At 44.5% G+C, this 22916-nt stretch overlaps 1 protein-coding gene across 1 annotated transcript in view; it reads left to right on the plus strand.

Annotated features, from left to right (window-relative positions):
• Positions 1-22916, plus strand: part of ASCC3 (activating signal cointegrator 1 complex subunit 3) — a 143571-nt gene that overhangs the window by 37843 nt on the left and 82812 nt on the right. The window contains exons 12-14 of the mRNA XM_054174001.1: positions 9373-9549; positions 11416-11487; positions 14911-15045. Of these exons, the coding sequence (XP_054029976.1) occupies positions 9373-9549; positions 11416-11487; positions 14911-15045 (384 nt within the window). The remainder of the gene's footprint in view (positions 1-9372; positions 9550-11415; positions 11488-14910; positions 15046-22916) is intronic.

Consider the following 22916-nt stretch of genomic DNA (forward strand, 5'->3'; position numbering starts at 1 on the left):
GCTCCTCTAGGAACACATCACAGTGGATGCCTGCTGTAATCCAGTACAGAAAGTGTAAAGTTCTTGAATGAAAACCCAACCTAAGTAATAATTTCTTAGAAGCAGCTCAACTTTATTTTTTAATGGAGAGTAGAGCTTTGTGGAGCTTAGATTACTTCAAGGGCACTTAAGGTAGTGCCCAACCTCTATTAATATTGACTTTCTTGATCCTGTGTTTGCTTTCTTAGATGCTTTGGAAAACTTTGTTTTCCTAAAGTAAAGCAAAGCATCTCAGGTTTTAGCAGGGACCGTGGTGGCCATTGTCTTCATGTTAGGTTGCAAGTTGCATTCACATTTTAATGTGAAGTTTTGTAAGGTAGGCTTCAGATGGTTGAAATAGATGTCTAGAGCCTTGTTATCTGCCCTGCATCACTCACTGGCATCATGTTTCTGCTTCATTTGGACACAAATCTCCCATGGATCCTTTCCTTTTGTGTCTATCAAGTCTGTGCAGGTAACTTAAGGAATATAAAACCTGAAGCAATTACATCTTGGGTACTGAATGCTGCCCTTAGTGCATTTATTGTAATAGAGCAGTGTCTTGCTTCAACACTCACTTGAAGAATAGCTCTCCAGGGTGCTTTAATCTTCCAGGATTTCAAGGTTTGTTTTACCTACCAAGCTGAAGTTTAATTCATCTGGAACTGAAGCTACCCATTTGCAACCCTTCCTTAAGTGAGACAGTTGTGAGATTAGTTGAAATTAACTATCTCACTGCCTTTCTGAAGACCTTATTTATTCTGAGCTGAGAAGAAAGGCAGTCATGGAGACCACTGTGAATCCTCACTTGAAGAGAGGGAAACAATGCAGTATAAAAGTACACTGAGAGAACCCTCACAGTTAAACAGAAGAGAAAACTGGGCAGAGATGGTTCACAGTTCTTCCTCTGCAAGAGCTCAGCCCTGTTGTGGTGTTTGGATTGTGCTTCCTGAAATATATTCATAGATTCATTCATAGAACGGGTTGGGTTGGAAGGGACTTTAAAGATCATCCAGTTCCAACACCCCCCACCCCCCCCTTCCACTAGACCACATTGCTCAAGGCCTCATTCTGGTAAGACCACACCTGCAATACTGTGTCCAGTATTGGGCTCCTCAATTTAAAAGAGACTGGGACCTGCTGGAGAGTCCAGTGAAGAGCTACAAGGATGACTGGGGGGACTTGAGCATCTCTGCTATGAAGAAAGGCTGAGAGACTTGTGGCTGTGTAGTCTGGGAAAGAGAGGGCTGAGAGGCCATCTGATCAATGTCTATAAATACCTGAAGGGTGGGTGTCAGGATGAAGGTACCAGGTTCTGTTTGGTGGTGCTCAGGGACAGGACAAGGAGCAAGAGCTACAAGCTGGAGCCCAGGAGGTTCCACCTCAACAGACACGGCTTTAGTGTGAGGGTGCTGGAGCAGGCTGCCCAGAGAAGCTGTGGAATCTCCTTCTCTGAAAACTTTCAAGACCCACCTGGATGTGTTCCTGTGTGACCTGCCCTGGGTGACCCTGCTCTGGCAGGGGAGCTGGACTCTGTGATCTCCAGAGATCCCTTCCAACCCTGAGCATTCTGTGATTCTATGAAAACTGTCTGTAGAACTACTTAGAATTATGCAGTAGGAAAAAAAATTCCAGACAAAAGTGTTTTGAATTGCAAGCCTCCCAGACAGCCTGGGAGGAGAGGAACAGGAGATGCTTTGTGCAGCTCTTCCACCTCTTCAACGGGGAGAGGTTTCTGTTTAGAGATGCCACTGCAATGTTAGACTGCAGCATCCGAGCCTGCAAGCAGAGCTCTGTGGAGTCTGCAGTGTGCCTCCAGAGCTGATGAGGAAATTACTGACACTTTGATCTGGTGACTAAGAAAAAAGCTAACAGAAATTTTCTGACTTCAGAAGTATGTCACTGAGTTTAGTGAAAATGCTGTTGCAGATGTTGTAAGTGTAGAAATACCACATCTGATGATGTTTGAATGATGTCTTGGAAAAGGGAGAGAAGAGCTTGGTTGCATTCCTCTGGTTCTGGTCCTTGCTCATAGCTCTGGTTTATGCATTTGAATACAAAGCCATAAATGTCCCTGGAGCAGGAACTAAACCCAGAATGTAGAGCCCAGCCCTGGAGAGTGTCCTCCTGACTTCAGCCATTCTGTAGGAAACAGTAAGCATCTTCAGTCCTTCAGATCATATTTCTCATTGCTGCTTCTTCTTGTGTGTGAGACCTCACCTCCAATCCTGCCTCCAGCTCTGGTGTCCCCAGCATAAGAAGGACACAGAGCTGTTGGAGAGAGTCCAGAGGAGGCCACAAAGATGATCCAAGGGCTGGAGCAGCTCTGCTGTGAGGACAGGCTGAGGGTGCTGAGGGTGTTCAGCCTGGAGAGGAAAAGACTCCAGGGGGACCTTAGAGCTGCTTTCCAATACCTGAGAGGATCCTGCAGGAAGGCTGCAGAGAGACTTTTCCTGAGGGTGTCTGGAGACAGGCCAAGGGGGAATGGCTTGAAGCTGAGGGAGAGGGCAGGGGAGTTGGGCTGGATGATCTCCAGAGGTCACTTCCAACCCCTAGCACACTGTTTCTGTGAATATCCTGCATTGGCAGCTCTGCCCTAACTTCACACTTGAGAGTATTTGACTTCTTGTTGTACTTTCCTGAGTCCCAGCACTTGCTGTGAGCCTTGGCCATGCTCATCTGGACTTGGGGTGTTTTTCTGAAACCTGGAGGGAGGCCTGGGACTGCTGACAGTTTGACTCCCAGCAGTGTGAGCTGCACATTTGTGCATGTTTGCACTTTGCAAATTTCAGAGAATGGGTTTGCAAGAGATTTAAATTGGCTTTGCTAAACATTTGGGGAGGGAAATGGCTTTGAGCTCTGTTATATGTTGTAGGTATAACATCAAACAGCTTCTTTGAATCCAATTTCTAGCTTTGATGTTTCAAGTTTTAGTCTGGAGCATAATGCAGTTGTAAAACTGAAATGCTTAAACTTTTTAATCAAACTTTTCACACTGCTGTAACACCTACTGAGCTTATTAGCTTGAAAGAGGGGGGGAATCACTGGTTTTAAAGGACACTGAGTTATTTTGTCACAATTATTCAGTGATTTAGATGACTTCTTTGCTGCTTACAGGCATTTTTTTCCCCACAGAAGCATGCTGAGGGATACATGATGTTTGATACCTTCTCCCACCCATGGGAATGATGAATTAAAAGGAAATCCATAGTGAATGATTTTTCATGTTCTGGAGAGCTGAAGCCTCCCCTCTTAGGCATACAAACACTGCTCTCAGCACTGCCTTGCTCTTCACATTTAGGTTTTGGTTGCTTTGCAGTTTTGTATCAGGTAACAAAGCTGTTAGGTAAATAACAGGTGGGGCAATACAACAGGACAAGGATGCACTGATGAGAACTTCCTCCTCCAGGCAACAGAGCAGCCAAGGCGCAGAGGTGCTTTGCTGTACCTCATGCTCACCAACAAGGAGGGGTAAGTTGTGGGTGTGAAGGTCAAAGCCTTGGCTGCAGTGACCATGAGATGGTGGAGGAGTTCTCAGCTTTCTCGTCTTGCTTTCCTCATGACTGCCCAGGAGTGTTGTGGACTCTCCTTCTCAGCAAAGACTCCAAACCCACCTGGGCATCATCCTGTGCAGCCTGCTCTGGGTGACCCTGCTCTAGCAGAGGGGCTGGACTGGGTGATTTCCAGAGGTCCCTTCCAACCCCCACCACGCTGGGATGAAGTCCCCAGACAAAGCTCGGTACGGCTGCTGCAGGATCCACTTGTTGCTGTCAGAATGTTTCCTGAGAAGAGTGTTTGGGTTTGCAGCTGTGGCCTGTTTTAGAAGGAGCTAAATTAAAAGAAATTCAGATTGAATGAGACCATCAAGCTAGATGGATCTGTGTGGCTGAGGCACTCATCAGGGGTATTAATTCTGCCAATCACCTGCTATTCTTGTTACTGGTGATGTTTTATTTACTGCATATGAGGGATAACATTAGGAGAGAGGCTTAGAAAGCAATTAGAGGCATCTCTTTTTAATTGCTGTTTTTCAATTATGCATTCTCTTTAAAATCTGTCAGTTCATCAGCCTGTGAGGAATCTAATCCATGTTTGCTTGCTACTCTGGGGTGTTATTTTTAAACAATATGTTCTGCAGCCATATGTCTGATGCCTTGTGGGGCTGGACTCCTCTCCCTCCTATCAGGTGATGGGAAGAGAGGAAATGGCCTGAAATTGTGCCAGGGGACCTCTGGAAATTACTGGGTCCAACCCCGCTGCCAGGGCAGGATCACCCAGGGCAGGTCACACAGGAACACAGCCAGGTGGGTTTGGAGTGTGTCCAGAGCAGGAGACTCCACAACCTCTCAGGGCAGCCTGCTGCAGAGCTCCAGCACCCTCATAGAGACAAAGCTTTCCCTTCTGTTTCTGTGGCATCTCTTCTGCTCCAGCTTGCCCCCAGTGCCTCTTGTTCTGTCCATGGAGTGGAGCCTGGTTCCATCCTCCCCACACTGCCCTGCATATCTTTGTCAGCAGGAATGAGGGCAGCCCTCAGGCTCCTCTGCTCCCAGTTCCAAACCCCAGCTCCCTCAGCCTGTCCTCACAGGGAGATGTTCCTCTGCCTGCAGCAGCTTTATGGCTCTGAGCTGGACTTTCTCAAGTAGTTCCCTGAGGTCCTTCCTGAACTGAGGGGCCCAGAACCAGACACAATATTCCAGATGTGACCTCACCAGGGCAGAGTAGAGGGGAAGGAGAACCTCTCTCAACCTACTCACCACACACCACCTAAGCCACTCCAGAATGCCCTTGGCCTTCTTGGCTCAAGGGCATCCTGTTGTCCACCAGGACCCCCAGTTCCCTTTCCCCTAAACTACTCTCCAACAGGTCAATCTCCATTTTGCTTTTGCATGATAGATCCCTGGAGTCTCAAAGGTGACAGCCATTGCCATACACTTGATGTTCCTTCATAACACAGTAAAGCAGTTAAGCTGATTTGCTGCAGAGTCCATTTTTCTTCTGGGGTTCTTAGTTTGGGTACACAAGAGCAAGCACAGCATGCAGAAGCATTCTGTCATTGAAGGACTGGCATGGCACTGTGCAGGGCATTGTGCTCTCTTCACAGGTAGGTTCAGGCTGTCATTTCTTAAGGGACAAGATTGCAAGCTTAATATTTAGCTGAGGGAAAAGAATATGGCTTCTAATAGTGCTTTCTGCATGGGGACTTTGGGGCTTTTTCAGTACCTCTAGATTTTTAAATATGCTCTAAATGCAGGGCTGAGATCAGAGGATTTTCAAGGTTCATTGGAAGCAAGCAAAACTCATTTATAAAATTACTTAACTAGATGGTTGCCTGGTAACAAAAGCACTCTGTGCAGCGTTGGAGTTGCAGATAACGTCCTGTGTAGGATCTTCACTACACTGTTGGTAATTGCATTTTGCCTGGCTACCTCTGGCTTGCTCATTTTCCTGGGCTTTGCCATTTCTCCCTCCTAAGATGAGGAAATTATCACCTGATTGACAGCTTTGTAATTCTTTCCTTAGTCAACAAGTTTCACAGGTTCATTCATAGAAGGTTTGGGTTGGAAGTGACCTTTAGAGGTCAACCAGTTCCAACCCCCAGCCATGGGCAGGGACACCTCCCACCAGCACAGGTTGCTCAAAGTCTTATCCAGCCTGACCTTGAACACCTCCAGGAAGGGGACATCCACAGCCTCCCTGGGCAACCTCTTCCAGTGTCTCACCACCCTCTCTGGACAGAATTTCTTCCTCATCTCCAATCTAAATCTGTCCTCCTTAAGCTTCAATTCATTCCCTCTTTTTGTATCACTTCCTGAAAGGTCCTCTTCTGGCTTTCTTGTAGCCCCCTTCAGGTACTGGAAGGCTGCTTTAAGGTCTCCCCGGAGCCTTCTCTTCTCCAGGCTGAGCAGCCCCAACTCTCTCAGCCTGTCCCCATCGAATAACTGATGTGAATCCCCACATGCATCACTGCATCCTCCCCACTGCTGAGCAGGAAAATCAGGAGCCCAGATTAAGAATTCCTCTTTTTCCACATCTGTACTTAAAAAGATGAGAAACCTTCTGCCTGATTTTCTGTGTATCTTTGTGCCCAGGGATGTGGGTGAGGCCCCATCCCTGGAGACATTGAAGGTCAGACTTGGTGTGGCCCTGGGCAACCTGATCTGTGTGGAGGTGTCACTGATCACTGCAGGGGAGCAGGACAAGATGACCTTAGAGAGTCCCTTCCAGCCTGATGCAGTTTGTGAATCTGTGGCCATGGCACTTTGGGCCATGGTTTAATGGCCATGGTGGTGTTAGGCTGAAGGTTGGACTCGATGGTCTTAAAGGTCATTTCTAAGCAAAATGCTTCTATGATCTTGCCTTCAGTGCACATTTGAAGGGCATACAGGCTGTAGAGGTTGTCTTGAGTGACCCTGGGTTATCTGAGTAGGAGAAGTAGGAGATTCATTCCTAACCAGGGGATATAATTCTTCAAAGATTAGGATATGTAAACTTGTCTGCTTCACTTAATTTTGTGCTGGAGTTGAACAATCAGGGCTATGCTTTCCAGCCTGATTGTAATTCATTCTGTGAATGTGATATTTTAATACATGGAAATGGGAAGACTGCCAAGATCACAAAGTTCAGGGAGAACTTTAGAAGGCAGAAAAAAGAGTGGCTGTGTGCATGTTCTGTGTGCTCCCCAGTGGCAGCTGCAGTGTCAGGAGATGATGTGCACATCTTAAAACATACTGGGAAGAAAATGATCCTGCTGTGATCAATTTATGACCCAGAAAGGCACCTCCCATACCTGATCACAGGATCACAGCATCCTAGAGTGGCCCAGGTTGGAAGGGGTCTCAGGGATCATCTACCCCAAGCTCCCCAGCATGCCCAGGGATACCTTTCAACTAGACTCAGCTGTGCAAAGCTTCATCCAGCCCGGCCTTGAACACCCCCAGAGAGGAGCCTCCATGGGCAACCTGTTTTAGAGTCTCACCACCTTCATGCTGAAGAACTTCTTCCTCAGCTCCAGTCTAACCCTGCTCTCCCTCCGCTTCAACCATTCCCCCTTGGCCTGTCCCTAGTCTCCCTCAGGAAGTCTTTCTGCAGCCTTCCTGCAGGATCCCTTCAGGTACTGGCAGGCAGCTCTGAGGTCCCCCTGGAGTCTTCTCTTCTCCAGACAGCACACCCCCAGCTCCCTCAGCCTGTGCTCACAGCAGAGCTGTTCCAGCCCTTGGATCATCTTTGTGGCCTCCTCTGGACTCACTCCAGCAGCTCTGTGTCCTTCTTATGCCGGGGACTGGAGGCAGGATTGGAGGTGAGGTCTCAGCAGAGCAGAGTAAAGGTGAAGATCCTTTTCCCACACCTGATGCTTTATCATTTTCAGTGCAAACTCAGATGATGCTGGAGTGTGGAAATCCTCCTGGATAGCTCTCTCCTGTTTATTTTATCTGCATCCATGGAATTTCATGGTGTGCTAATTGTGTTCTGCAAGCGTGGATGGTGAACATGCTGTCAATTCTCCACATGCCATCATGAGTGAGTCTGAATTAGATAGACTAATTAGATATGTCAATTAAACATAATTATGGCAATTTTAGTTCTGCCAGTGTAACATCAAATCAATAAAATATAGTAAAGCCTTCTAAGGATGTGATGTGCAAATACTGTGACAGTTTGGTTTTCCAAAGAAAGCCTTCGATGTTTCACATGGTGCTTATATTTTTACTGAGATACTTAAACCCATCTGAAGATGCAAGTGTTTGAGATGGTTTGGCAGGAGTGAGTGAAGGAAACACTTTTAGCTGCCTACCACCAGCCAGGGATGGAGAATGGAAACAGGAACCTTTGTCATCCAAAATGTCTGAAGAAGTTTGGGCTCCTCAGCCTGGAGAAGAGAAGGCTCCAGGGAGACCCTTAGAGCCTTCCAGTACCTGAAGGGGACTACAGGAGAGCTGGGGTGGGACTTTTAATAAGGACTTGTAGTGACAGGATGAGGGGCAAGCAATGACTTTGAACTAGAAGAGGGGGGATTGAGACTGGAGATGAGGAAGAAATTCTTTCCCTTGTGGGTAGGACACTGGAACAGGTTGCCTGTAAGGTTGCGTGAAGCATCTTATAAAGATATACTCTTCTCCAGGCAGACCTCTCTCAGCCTGTCCCCAGCCCTCTGATCATCTTCATGGCCTCCTCTTGACCCACTCCAGCAGATCCATGTCCTTGTCCTGGAGGCTGCAGAACTGGACACACTTAATCCTTTTTAATCATCCTTTTAAATTCATGTTTTAATTAGGTGCCCCTTCCTTTCCCTTTAACTCAAGCACCTCAGTGATTCAACATCTGGTTTTCATGTAAACTCTGTACTGTATCAGATAGGACTTGGCCAGGTAGGAGCTTCCAGCCCTGCTCATTGTGCCATGTTCATACAGAGCTGGATAACCTTGCAAATGGCTTCAATTACAGCATCTAAAAAGCCTTTTGATGAACTTGGCTTCTAAGTAATTGTGCTAGGAAGAAAGTTGTGAACCAGCCTACACAGCTCTTCCTATTCCAGGGGAAATGGGAAAGTTCTTGGGTAGTTTTCTCTTTCAGATCTTTTGGCTTGTCTCATTCTTGGAAAACTACCTGAAAGTTCATAGAATATTGAGCAGAGTATTTCCTTGGTGAACTCATTCATCATGAAGGTATTTTCCAGCCTGAATGATTCTGTGAACTCTGTCCCTTACCGAATGGGGAGGTGTGTGTGACCTGCCCTAAGGGGTCCCGCTTGGCAGCGGGGTTGGACTCAATCTCTGGAGGTCCCTTCCAACCCCTTAGCATTTTGTGATCCTGTGATGCAAATGTGGGGGATTTAATGAAACAAAGAGAAGAAAAAGAGATCTTACAGGGAACTAGAACAGGCTGTGTAAAAGACCTGGGAGAAGGTTGAGCCAAGGCTGAGGAATGACACAAAGTACATTCTTCTTTTCATAATTGTGGTGTGATTTGGACTAAGGAAGGCATGATACCATGTCATCTGTCCCACTTTTGCCTGTGAATTGGACTGTCCCTTGTCCACAGAGCCACTTTCCCTGCCATTGTTCTCTATGGCAGTTAAGGACTGCTCACCTTTGGGAGGGCAAAAGCAGGATGAAAGGGGAAGATGAATAAGGCAGATTTGCTTTTTTCAGTGCAGGATAATCACTGACATCTATTGTTCTCCTTTTGTGGAAGCTATTAACTGCTTCTTGCACAGTACTGCTTTGAAGGGGTGCTTTAGAGCTCTGGGCTTGATTCGATGGCTTGTGACACTTGGGTCATTTATCTGGTGGTGCCTTGTGACACTTGGCTCATTTACAAGTTGCCTGTTTGTTGTTGTTGTTGTTTTTTCACTAGGTTGAGTCCACACAAAGCATGATTAGGATTTTGGGCCTTTCAGCTACCTTACCCAATTATCTTGATGTAGCCACATTTCTGCATGTCAACCCCTACATTGGACTCTTCTACTTCGATGGCCGCTTCCGACCCGTCCCGCTGGGCCAAACCTTCATAGGAATTAAGACAACCAATAAGGTAAAGAATCATGAAGCAAGGGGTGCTGCTTGCTCTGATCATGCTTCATGTATGCATGAGCAGGGGCTGCTGGTTTGTTATGCTGCAGGTGTTTCATGGAGCCTGTGTTCTGCTGGGTGAAGATACACAGGTGAGAGGTGCTTCAGGACTCGTGTGGTCCTCAGTTGGCAGTAGCTGTAAATGAGCTTTGTTGCAGTTGCCTGCAATGGTTTCTCCCTTTACATTTCCTCCATTGTGCTTGATGAAATCATTGCCCTCAGCAGCAGTCACTCACTGCAGGAGCTGATTATGCTGCCTTTCTCATTCCAGTTTTCCACTGGGCTAGAAAGAGTGGTGCTTGTTGTTTGCCTGTGAGGGTGCAGGAAGCATCTTATTAAAAAAAACCCTCAAATATACATAGATTCCTAGAATGGTTTGGGTTGGAAAGGACTGGATGAGCTTTGGAGGTCCTTTCCAGCCCGAACCATTCTATGATTTCAGATTTGCTGGCCTGTCTCTCAAGCTCTGATGGTTACAGCACTAAGGTGCTGAGTAACAGTCTTCTGCTGTCCTGAGAAAAAGAAAATGGACTTTTTTCCCTAATTTATGGGCTTGATCCTAGAATCCTAGAATGGTTTGGACTGGAAAGGAACTTAAAGATCATCCAATTCCAACCCCCCTGCCATGGGGCAGAGACTCCTCCCCATCAGCCCAGGTTGCTCAAGGCCTCATCCAACCTGGCCTTGAATATCTCCAGGGAGGGGACACCCACAACCTCCCTGGGCAACCTGTTCCCGTGTCTCCCTGTCAAGAATTTCCTTCTAATTTCTCATTTATGAAGTCTGGTTCTATGGAGATATTAACATGCCATGCATCAATGCCAGCTGGAAATAAATTATTGATTAAAACCTTATCATGCTAAGCCATTAACCATCATAAGTGCACGTTTGATAGAAACACATGAAAGCAGTCCTTAAATAAACTGCTTTATTCTCTGTGCTCTGGGGAACATGAAGGCCATGGTTGGGTATAATGTTCCTTCTAACAGTCCTAAGTGCAGTGCCACTTGACATGCAAATTGCAATCCTTTAAATACAGGAATGAATGCAAACACTTTGCCAGAAGATTTCCTGTGCATCTCTCTGGCTGTTTATTAAAGTTGATACAGCTGAACTTGTAGGAAAATCTTAACTCTGCTGTGGTTTAACAGAAATCAAAACACCCTCAATCTAAAGTTATAGTCATAGCTTAATCAATAAGAGCTTTTTTTGTGGCAAAAATGGATGTTGCCTCTCTTACTGTGTTCTTTAAGTAGCTCATTCCATCTGCAGTGCAGGAAAGGAAACTTATTTTACAACTGTGGGGAGCCATTTCAACTCCACACACACAAGAATAGTTTACCATATGGTGCTTACCAGGATTTGCATATTTTAACCTTCATTAATTGTTTCAAGTACCTTCACTGGTATTTTGCTGTTGCTTTTTCTTGAATCTTTTCCTGATTGTTTGGCTTGGATTTTTCATTTGTTTCCACTCTGTGGTAAGAAACAAGGAAATGCTCCATTTCAAGGTGTTCAAGGCCAGGTTGGATGAGGCCTTGAGCCACCTGGGCTAGCGGGAGGTGTCCCTGCCCATGGCAGGGGGTTTGAACTGGATGATCTTGAAGGTCCCTTCCAGCCTGTGCCATTCTCTGATACTGATTTTCCTGTTCTCTTTGTGAATTTAAGAGCATCCAAAGGATATTGTTAGGAATGGGGATCAATGTATTGTAAATTTCATTGCATCATCACATTTTGCTTTCTTGGATCACAGTAGGTTGCCTGATCTGTAGTAGAAAATCCATAAGGAGTAGAAATGCCCTTAATAGGAAGTCTGTTTGCTTTTCAGGTGCAGCAGCTGAATCACATGGATGAAGTTTGCTATGAAAATGTGCTGAAGCAAATAATGGCTGGACACCAGGTATTTGTTTTCTGCTTGGGTTTGCATTCAGGACACATACAAAGCAATTAGTTTTGATCATCATAATGATGTAGTAAGGATTTTTTTTTTATTAGAATGAATTATGCTTTCTGTGGGGATCTGGCACTTCAGAGGTCATCTCTAATCTTGAAAACACTTTCTGGAAACAGCATGCCAAAAAGCCTGAACAGGCTAAAGAATGTGAGCTTCTAGCTAAGGGGGAAAGTCCTGCTACTTTATCCCTCTCCTAGGGTAATTAGTGTGTATTTGTATATCTTATTTTAAATGACAAGGTAAAGTAGGTCACTGCTTTAGAGACATTACATTTGTTGGTTAAAACAAGGAAAAAAAGGCAGCCCTCAGTTATTGTTCTTAGCCTTTCCCATACCTTTCAAATTCTAGTGTCCTCTGTTAGAGACGAAGGGCAAGGATTAACACAAGTGTTCAAGACCTGGTGCACAAGAGCTCAGCATCTGTCCCTTGAAATACCCTGGGGTTTGTGCTCTGTTTTCTTCTGAAAAGAAGTAATTCTGTGTTTTGCTTTACAATAAAGGTTTCTGCAGTGAATTTTCACGTCTGATATTCCCCTCCTCTATGATAGAGCCCTTAAGTCTGAAGAGTTTATGATGGTTATGGTGCTCCTGAACCACAGAACAGCAGAGCTTGGAAGGGACCTCTGGAGATCATCCAGTCCAACCCCCCTGCCAGAGCAGGATCGCCCAGGGCAGGTGACACAGGAACACAGCCAGGCAGATTTGGAAAGTCTGCAGAGGAGACTCCACAGCCTCTCTGGGCAGCCTGCTCCAGGGCTCCAGCACCCTCACAGTGACAAAGATTCTCTTTATGTTCCTGTGGCACCTCCTCTGCTCCGGCTTGCCCCCAGTGTCCCTTGTCCTGTCCTTGGACATCCCTGAGCAGAGCTTGGCTCCATCCTCCCAACACTGCCCTGCACATCTTTATCAACATGAATGAGGGCAGCCCTCAGGCTCAGATTCTTTAACCTGAGTCTTTGGAATGTCTCAGTAAATTAAACTCAACACTACTCATCTGCTGTTCTGTTAACTGAGTCTCAAAGAATTTACCACACCAGAACCAAATCATTCACTCTGTGGAAGTCCTGCTGATGTGTTCCTGTCATGGGACAGGGTCCAGCATGAAGCTTGACTGAGGTTACCTGTTCCTGTCTCTTCCTGCTGTCCCTGTGTCTTCATTTTTCAAGACCAAGGCTGGTAGGAGGCAGTTGCATTCTCCAGGCTTTTGTTTTGACAGATGGAGACAAGTATTTTTTATGTTGATTTTTCAACAGCCATCCCCTGCAAGACTTCAAGCTCTTCCTGGCTACTGGGAAATTAAGAGTTGGTGATTCAGCCTTTAATTTCAATCCATCTGCTCAAACTAATGAGAGATCTCATTTGTAGGCTTCACTTTGAATTACCAAATGCAAGTGAAACTAGAACATTTGTCTTCTAGCACAGTTCTCCTCTTGTTTAACTTGAGGAAAGGTACAGTGCTGGCTTGCCCTGCTGAGTCTCCCAGGTTTATCTTATTGAAACTTCATGTCATGACAAAAGAAGTAAGGTCAGAAAATGTCCCAAAGGTTTCCAGGTGTGTTTTAGGTCAGGGTGCTCTTTCTGCAGGGTTGCTAACAATGTGGATCTTCATTAGGAGCTTTTCTGCCAGATCCTGCAACAGAATTTTTTAATACTTTCAATCTGGAGGTTTTGATGTCACAAATCAGACAGAAACAGATTACACCTGGGTTTCTCTAGTCAGAACTGGCTCTGTGCTGTATATTGCACATAAAGCATTCACTTTGTCTGTGATTGTTCTCTGTTTGCAGTAATTGCCTTGAACTTTGCAGTGCTGAGAAGTGTCATCTTGATTTCCTTACTCTCTTAAACCCAGAAAGGAGCACTGAGCAGTTCTGTTAACTCTATTATATTAAATTGTCAGAAGAGAATTTGACAGATATTAATTTCATCTGTAAAAATGATAGATTAAATTTCTTTATTATCACTTTTCCAGCTGTTATTTAGTTGCAGGAGCTGTGTGAAGATAAAAGTTTAATAAGCTTAGTTACTGCAAGTGTTGACAATGCCTTTGTGGCTGAGCCATAAGATAAGATTTAATAAAACAGTATTTTCTTCAGACCTCTCTCAGCAACTGAGTACCTTGGTAATGAAACCTGTCCTGGTATTTTTCCTGTGTGAAAGGATGTTTATAGCACACTTTGGCCAAAGCCAAAGCAAATCCTGGGCAGCACAAAGTGCTTAGGGGGACAATGCAGTCTTTCCCATAGTGTACCTTCTCCAGCAGCATCTGGTTAACAGATTCAGAACTCTTATTGCACTGCAACTGAGTGGTGTTTAAACACTTTGCCCTTTCTACACCTCTCAGGGAATCTTGGTATCAGTTTAAATTGTTTCAGGTACAGATCTAAAAGAATCACAGAATCAGCAAGGTTGGAAAAGACCTCTAATATCAAGTCCAACCTTCTACCCAACACCTGCATGACCACTAACCCATGTCCCAAAGTGCCACATCTACTCATTTTTTGAACACCTCTAGAGATGGTGACTCCACCACTTCCCTGGGCAGCCTGTGTCAATGCCTCAGTAAAAGATATTAACCTCTCATTGCTGTCTCTTGCTTCAGATCCCATATATGATGGTAATAAGCATCATCAGGTGACAGTGGGGTTGGTTGGGTGACACCCAGCTGTATTTCCAAAGAACTCAGCTCTTAGTTGATATTTTCAGGGAGATGCCCACAGTGTTTCTAAGGTGCCCTATGGTTTAACACCCAGAATCACAGAATGCTTTGCATTAGAAGGGACCTTAGAGATCATCTAGTTCCAACCCCCCTACCATGTTCAGGGACACCTCCCACTAGCCCAGGTTGCTCAAGGCCTCATCCAACCTGGCCTTGAGCACCTCCAGGGAGTGGGCACATCCCTTATCTTAAAGTTTCTCTCCCCATGTGTGTTTTGCATTAGTTGGTGCTTGATTTCATTCTTCTCTTCACTGGCCAGTGGTTTGTGTCTGCAATATCCTCCTGAGGTTCTCTGCAGGCAGTTTTGTCTCACACAGCCAAGTTGTACCATCAGGAAACTCAGCACCTCGCTATTTGTTTTCCAGATCACTTAGGATGTCTCAAGGAACACAACTGTTTACATCAGTGGTTATCTCCTTGCTTTGTGAGGACTGTTACTTACTGCCAGCCGCTGTCCCCTCTTTTAAAGGCTAAAGAATTGCAAAAGGACCAACTTTCAGTTCCCCTAAAGCCACAGGAGTTTCCATCAGTGTGTCATCCACTAACTGCTTCTTTTCCATTCCCCTGGGGAATATTTTGTGATTGTTTTCATGATTTGGTTAGGACTTTTGTTGTTTCTCAGCAGCCCTCTTCCTTCCTTTCTCTCTGCAGGTGATGGTGTTTGTTCATGCTAGAAACGCCACAGTGAAAACTGCTATGAGTCTTCGAGAAAAAGCGAAAAACAATGGTCACATCTGTCACTTCTTGTCACCCCAAGGATCAGATTATGGACAAGCTGAAAAGCAGGTAAATGAAGCATTTCCAGTGGCAGTCTGTACAATCCTAGAGTTGATGTGTTTATGAGACAGCCCGAGATGTGAGTAGATGTCTTCCTGGCAGCCTACTGGCAGAAGTCTGCTGCTGGCAGGCCTTCTTTTTCACAGATTGCATTGGTTTGGAAGGGACCCTCAAAGGTCATCTTGGACCAGTACAGAAAGGGTAGCTACCAAGAAGATGGAGACTCTCTTTTTGTAAGGAGTCACATGAAGAAGACGAGGGGTGATGGGGACAAGTTACTGCTGGGGTGATTCCCATTGGGCACCAGAAGGAAATGTTTCCCTGTGAGAACCATCAAATGTTGGACTTCTCTCCCAAGGGAAGTGATGGATTCCCCTCCACTGGGCCGTTTGAAGCCTCAGCTTGCCAGGGTGCTGGGCTAGCTCGTTTCAACTCCACTGTCACCTGGAAAAGTTGGACCAGATGATCCTTAGCATCCTTTCCAGCCTGGTATTCTGGGATTCTGATTTGCTGTTCAAAGAGACTACTCCGTAGGTAGACTTTCAGTCTGACCTGGCACAGCAGTTCTTGTGCCTCATTATAAATCAGGTACATCTTAAGCAGTAAATTGAAGAGTAACCTGATCAAACACCTGACTGGTAAGAGCCTTGCAGGGTTCTTTTTAAAATCCATTCTCAAAACACAGCCTGGGTTCTTTGTTCCCAGATATCTCAAAGCTCAACCTGTAGGTGAGCCTCATGGCACTGTGGAACTGATCTGTCCTTGCATTCACTCTTCCTTCAGAGTGCTTGTGCTTTCCAAACTGCACCTTTAATCACCGTGACCGTGCTACCTTTTGGGTCACCAGTACAAATGGGAAATATCCACGGATCGGATTGGATCTCTGGAGAACATCATTAGGCACTCTGCCAGGTTGAAGTTTATAGATACACTTGATTTCTTTGCCCATTGTTGCCTAATTTTAATCTCCTTAATAAGTGCAATTCATCTTGCATAGTACTTCAATTCCCAGTGCCCTTACACATAAGTGACATTTCTGACAGAAGTCTAACTGCATTAGACCAATGCTGGGTGATGCAGAGTGATTAATTGAAGCTTCATAATGCAACACCATGTTTGTCTGACGAGGGCTATCTCCTATGAAGGGATATTTGCTGGCACAGGTCCCAAAATTATCAGACTGAAGCCCATTTGAGTTTTGCCATCTCCTCTGACATGGAATTTAGCAATGCCTGGCAGAGAACAATCTTGATAATGTAAACCAGTCAGTGTTTTGTATTCTCTGTACAGTGTTTGCTGTGATGGATGAAGAAGTTGTTTAGAAACATCAGAAATCCAGTCTGTGACTTAGAGAATCAGCATAGAGGGGCTCAAGTTGGAAGAGACCTCAGAGTTCATCTACTCCCAACCTCCCTGCCATGGGCAGGGACACCAGCCAGGGTTGCTCAGGGCCTCATCCAGCCTGGCCTTGAACACCCTCAGGGAGAAGGCAGCCACAACCTCCCTGGGCAGCCTATTCCAGAGTCTCACCATCCTCATGCTGAAGAAGTTCTTCCCAAGATCCAGTCTAACCCTCCTCTCCCTCAGCTTCAAATCATTCCCCCTTGTGCTGTCTCTAGACACCCTTATGAAAAGTCCCTCTGCAGCCTTCTTTCAGGATCCCTTCAGCTACTGGAAGGCAGCTCTAAGGTCCCCCTCAGAGTTCTTCTCCCAGCTGAACAACCCTAGTTCCCTCAGCCTGTCCTCCCAGCAGAGGTGCCCCAGAAGATAAGCAAAGCCCAAACAAATAGGAAAACAGGAATAAATAAAGACTAAAATAAAATCACATGAATACAATAAAATACTGGGTAAAATTAAAGCAAAATAAAAATACAATAAAAGAAAGAAAGAAAGAAAGAATAGTAGAAATACAGGACTGAGGAAAGGCCAAATAAACCACCTCCCAGTCTAGACACAGCAAGTGGATGTGAAAGCTGCTTGAGCACACAGGAGGAAATGAAAACCAAGAGCAGTTCAAAGCATTGTGTTCTTTGCTGGCCTGTAAATTGTGAAAGCAGTTTTACTAATCCTCTTCATTACCTGTCAATTCTATTTTACTTTTATTTTTATTTGGTAATGAACAGGAATGATATTTATTTTGTTTTTAGGGAACATTCATCAAATATTTGCTGTGTAATCATTAGTTTGACATTTAATTATTCCAGAGCAAATGCTCATTTTATTTTTTTGTTTTCCTAGTGACACATCTAATATTTGAGCTGCCCTTAAAAACCCTCTCACAATGAAATGAGGCCATATATTCAAATACATTAGGGCTATATTAGATGTCAAACATCTATTGAAGTTCCCTCTTTGGTTTATAATTGCTATAGTTTTTCAATTTGTTTTTTAATTATTGTTTTTGTTTCTGCAAAAGCTTTGCTAATTATCTCTGGGAGCAGGGATTGAAGCTCTTGAAATTCCTCCCCTGGGATCTTGTCTTACAGGAGTCCTGCTTCAAAAGGTCAGAGACCAACCTAATGAGACGATGTGGTCCTAGCAATTGATAGGTTAGAGGAGGCTGTGCTCTGTACAGAGGGATCCTACTGTTTTAATGAGCTGTGGAATTTAGGAGTTATTTAAATGGCCATTTTGGTTTATTGGCAGAGAAATATGTTGTGCACAACAGAAAAAGTTGCTTTCAGGTTTTTTAGCAGAACTCCTGTAGGTTAGAGTTAACCTCAGCCTTCAATGAAATCAGAAGCTGACAGAAACAGTGCTTTTTTTTTTTTAGGCTATTTTTGCTTTTACTTCTCCTGACCTTTAAAAGGGGAAAGTATTTGAAGCTTGATGCATATTTCTGCTATTACAATAGCTTCTTTTCTAAGTATCACTCTAGAAATTGTAGCTGCCAGCTTCAGAAGTGTAGCTCTGTGTTGTGTTTGTAGCTGTGTGCACTGCTGCACATCGTGTGCTGGCATGGGCTGGCTTTCCATTAGGAATCAGAATGTAAGAGAGAGATGGCGTAGGCTGAATGCTGTTATCGAGTGTCTGTCACTTGCTGATCCTAGGATTTAGATTGCATGTTAGGAACAAATTCTTTACCGTGAGGGTGGTGGAACTGGAACACGTTGCCCAGGGAGGTAGTTGAGGCCCTGTCCCTGGAGATACACAAGGTCAGACTGAACAAGTCTCTGAGCAACCTGATCTAGTGAAGGATGTCCCTGCTGACTGCAGTGGGGTTGGACTGGATGAACTTTGGAGGTCCCTTCCAACCCAAACCATTCTATGATTTCAGATTCCCTGGCCTGTCTCTCAAGCTCTGATGGTTACAGCACTGAGGTGATAAGTAACAGTCTGCTGCTGTCCTGAGAAAAAGAAAACGGACTGTTTTCCTTTTATTTATGGGCTTCACCCTAGAACCATAGAAGTATTTGAATCACAGAATGCTTCTATAGAATCATCCTTGAATCATAGAATGGTTTGGGTTGGAAGGGACCTTGAAGATCACTCAGCTCCAACCCCCTGCCATGGGCAGGGACACCTCCCACCAGCCCCAGCTGCTCAAGACGTCATCCAGCCTGGCCTTGAACACCTCCAGGGAGGAGGCATCCACAGCCTTCCTGGGCAACCTGTTCCAGTGTCTCCCCACCCTCACTCTGAAGAATTTCTTCCTAATCTCCAGTCTCAGTCTCCCCTCTTCCAGCTCAAATCCATGGCCCCTTGTCCTAATCATGTTTTCAAAGACTGAGGCTGTGAGGCAGTTTCCCATATGGCAGTGCTGTTTTCTATCAAATCAGGTGTTTATGCACATTATTTTTCAATCATGCCAGGTCAAAACCTCCAATTTAAAAAAAAATCCACAGTCTGAATATTTCCTCCCCATTTATTGGGTTTAGAAATTCACAGGAATCCTTAGGGAGCACAGGAAACATGTTCAGAAGGAAGGATATCAAAAAGCACATCAATTTATTCTACAGGGCAACTGAACTGCAGGTTTTGTCCTGAATTTTACTGCAGGAAAGGCACCTACAAAGGGTGTCCTGTGGTGGCCTGCATTGCCCAACCACTTTAAAATCTCCCACAGGATCTTCTTCCTTTACAACCTCGAAGACACAACTTTGAATTTGTGGTTCTATACTTCAAGCTCGGGTACAGAGGACACTTTAAAGAGCTGTATTTACCTTAAGGTCTGAAGTGATTGAATGTAAATCTTGCACTGCCTTGCAGCAGGCTGCAGGAGACTTCATTTAAGGCAAGAAACTTAATCATATTATAAAGATGACAAGAGTTCCAAGTGATCTTACTAAGCACATTCAGTATTTAATAGGAAACTTTGTCAGCAATGAAAAGGGGATGCTATAAGCAATGTATTATCCTGCAGTTTATCAGAGCATTTCCATGGAGGATTAGTAAGGGAAGGCATTAAATCTTACATTTACAGTGATGAAATCCATTACCAATTTTCCACTACCAATTTTAACCTGAATAACTCTGAAATTGATTAAAAGTTATGTACAAAAGCATAAAGTGCCTCTTTGTAGCTCCTGCAACAAAACTGTCAGCACTCCTGTCAGCTGTATTTGCAACCTCAGAGATCATTCTAGAAGAAAACCTAAACCATCCTAGAAAGAAAACTACAGAAAGGTTTGCTGACCCATTTTTCTCCTAGGAGTCCTCTTACTGACACAGTGCAGCTTCTGGCAGGAGAACAAACATTCATGAGGCAGCTCTGCAGTGATAAACAGGACAAAACTAAGCACTGTTGCATATCAAGGTGATGCTCAGGATAGGTGAAACAGGATAAAGGATCAATACATCTGAAGAATACAGGATTCTTTCCAGTGAGGCTGGGGAGACACTGCAATGGGCTGCCCAGGGAGGTTGTGGATGCCCCCTCCCTGGAGATGTTCAAGGCCAGGCTGGAGGAGGCCATGAGCACCCGGGGCTGGTGGGAGCTGTCCAAGACAAGGGGGGTTGCAAATTGAAGCAAATCCAGCTAGCTGAGAGTAGTTCTGATTTCCTTTTCAGCTTTCTAGTTTTCTATGCTGGGTATTGAGAGCCACCCTGTGGCCTTACTTTTTAATGCAGATGTGTGGTGTTGATTTTATGGTAGGTGAAAGGCCCTTGTTCAGTGTTTCCCTTCAGAGCATTTTGAAGGTTGAGAATGGAAAGTAAACACACAAATGCACTCTGCTTCCAGACACCTAGCCTGGAGTGCAGCTCTCTTCTTCACCTGACAGGTGGCTGCTTTGCATTCTTATGACACTTCTGAGATGGTATTTTCTTATTCTCTTGTTTCTTCCTTTCCTCTTCTTGCATACATTAATGGATGATAGCATACAATGCAAGGCAGATAAACTATATGTGTAGTAAGGAGGCTCCACAACCTCTCTGGGCTGCCAGCTCCAGGGCTCTGCTTTTATGTGTCTTGGAAGTGATTGCAGTGGTAGTTAGAGAACTATTTCACATGGTATTAGCTTTCATTCTTAAAGCAGGGGAAAAACTTCAGGTTTTATATGTGTTTTACTTCGACTTCAGGGGGTTTTGTCATTTCAAACACTATAGAGGCAGTCAGGTTTAAAACATCAATACTTCAAGTGGTGAATTACAGAGATAATGCTAATTTTAAGGCAGGTGTTGGCAGTTTGCTATTTGCTTTCCTCTTAGATCCACAAGCCCAACCTTCTACCCAACACCTCCATGACCACTAGACCATGTCCTGATGTTATAGCATCAGGGAATCATTAAGGTTGGAAAAGACCTTTAAGATTATCAAGTCCAACCACTACAACAAATGCATCCTTACAGACAGGAGTTCAGCTCTGAGGTAGAGAATTCTGCAAATCCTCTTGAGGTTAAGCTGCTCTTGAAGGCAGAGTTGTGAGATGAAAAACATTTTTGAGGAGAGGAAATGCATGAAGGAGGATGTAACGATTTGAACAGATATGATTATTAATTCTACAGAGGAAAGACTGTTAATATAATTAAAAGATTAAAGAAAATGAAGCTCACAGTGTGGCATCTAACACTTTTGAACAGTCATTAGCACTAATGTGTACATGATAAGTACACAGAGTATGAAAAATGGAAATGAGCAGGGCTGGAGAGGGGCTGTGGAAGCAGCACAGCAGCTCTGGTCTCACCTGCTCTGCACTGCATGAAGTGAGAAAGCAACAAGCTTCTTGCTTCCTCCCATCCAGCTGATCTGTTCTCCAGGGTGTGTTTGATGTGTGGGGTATTTTCTTACATTCCCTCTGAGATCTCTCTGCTCTGTGGGTTAGACATTTCAAGTCAGCTCAACAAAGAACCTATTTAGCCTGCTTTAAAGCAAAGGCACCTGAATTGCAATGCCTCCACAAGAGCAAGCTCCTCAGTTAGGACAGATTCCTAACAGGTTTACAACCCCCAGACAAAGCAGATGGATGAATTAACATCAATGCAATATTTTTTTCCTCAGATCTCTGTAAATATATTACAGAGAGTTTGTTACTAATTAATTGCACAGAAAAACCTCAGTCAATAGAAATCTGCATACACACAGAGAGAAGAAAGTTCAGAAGAAACCCAGTACTGGGAAAGAGAAAATTAGTCCTGAATTATGTCCTCCGGATGATTGCACTCCAAGAATTGTTCTCTTCACACCTATAGAGGAAGACATCTAAGCAAAGCAGGCACTCTGCTCTCCTTCCTGTCTCCTTCAGAGGGATTTTTAGAGCACTTTACAGAACTTACTGAGGTGATTCCAGTAAATTGATCAGATCAATAACTCATAGGTTTAAACAATTCTAACTTTAATACAGTGAACTTAAATCTCCAGAGGGAGACAATTAGATTATTGACTCTTCTAGGAGAAATTCAAACTGATTCACATTTGTTTGCTAGAATTACCTTCTTCAAATACAGTCTTGCCAGGTACCTACTAATTATAACCCAGCAAAAGAGTAAGTGTTGGACAGAGATATTACTGCAGGATAACTCTCCAAAGTTAAGAGCCACATGCATTACAAGAGTGAAGATGTAAAGCATGAGCGTGCATACTCATTATGTAGAACAGCATATTGGCCAGCCTGCATCCACCCAGAAATGATCTGCTAGGACATGAAAGTCATCTTGGTTGAGGAGAGATCTTGGTTGTCTTTGGATCCTTCTCAGGAACCAGCTGCAGGATGAACAGACAGTGAAGGTAATGCTGCTGTTCCCAGGGAGGTGATGTGAGGGCAGAGAAGCACTGCCTGAACCCAAGGTGTTGAACTGCTGGGGGTCTTCTGAAAAGTGTCTGATTTACAGCTTTACAGAAGAGCTTCAAAACAAGTTGTTTGTACAGGATCTAGTGTATTGCTATGCTATTGTGTAGTAAGTACTAAGAATTTTCTATTTTATAGATATATAGGTTAACAGAATGGTTTGGGTTGGAAGAGACCTCAAAGACTATCTAGTCTCAACCCCTCTGCCATGGGCAGGGACACCTTCTACCAGCCCAGGCTGCTCAAGGTCTCATCCAGCCTGGCCTTGAATGCCTCCAGAGTGGGGGTCCCCACAACCTCCCTGGGCAGCCTATTGCAGTGTCTCACCACCTTCACCTTCAAGAATGCTCTTTCTTAAGCAGTGTGAAAGGTACTACAAGATAAGGAGTGATTATTTAAGATCTGTTCATCACAGCAGTGCAGGCAGCTTTTAAATCCTACAGGGGACATTTCTTTCAGAGTTAGTTCTTTGCTTGTGTAATAAAATAATAATTCAATCTTCCTGCTAGCACGTACCATGCCACTTCATCCCTGTCCTGGAAACAGCTGCTGATGGCTTAGTTATTATGCAGAGAGTGCAAGCTGAATAATACAAATAAAAGTTCTAACTGATAAGAGGAGAGTCCTCAATTAAAACCATCACTGCACAAATGC

Source organism: Dryobates pubescens, chromosome 28 (genome assembly GCF_014839835.1).
Source record: "Dryobates pubescens isolate bDryPub1 chromosome 28, bDryPub1.pri, whole genome shotgun sequence".
NCBI lineage: Eukaryota > Metazoa > Chordata > Aves > Piciformes > Picidae > Dryobates > Dryobates pubescens.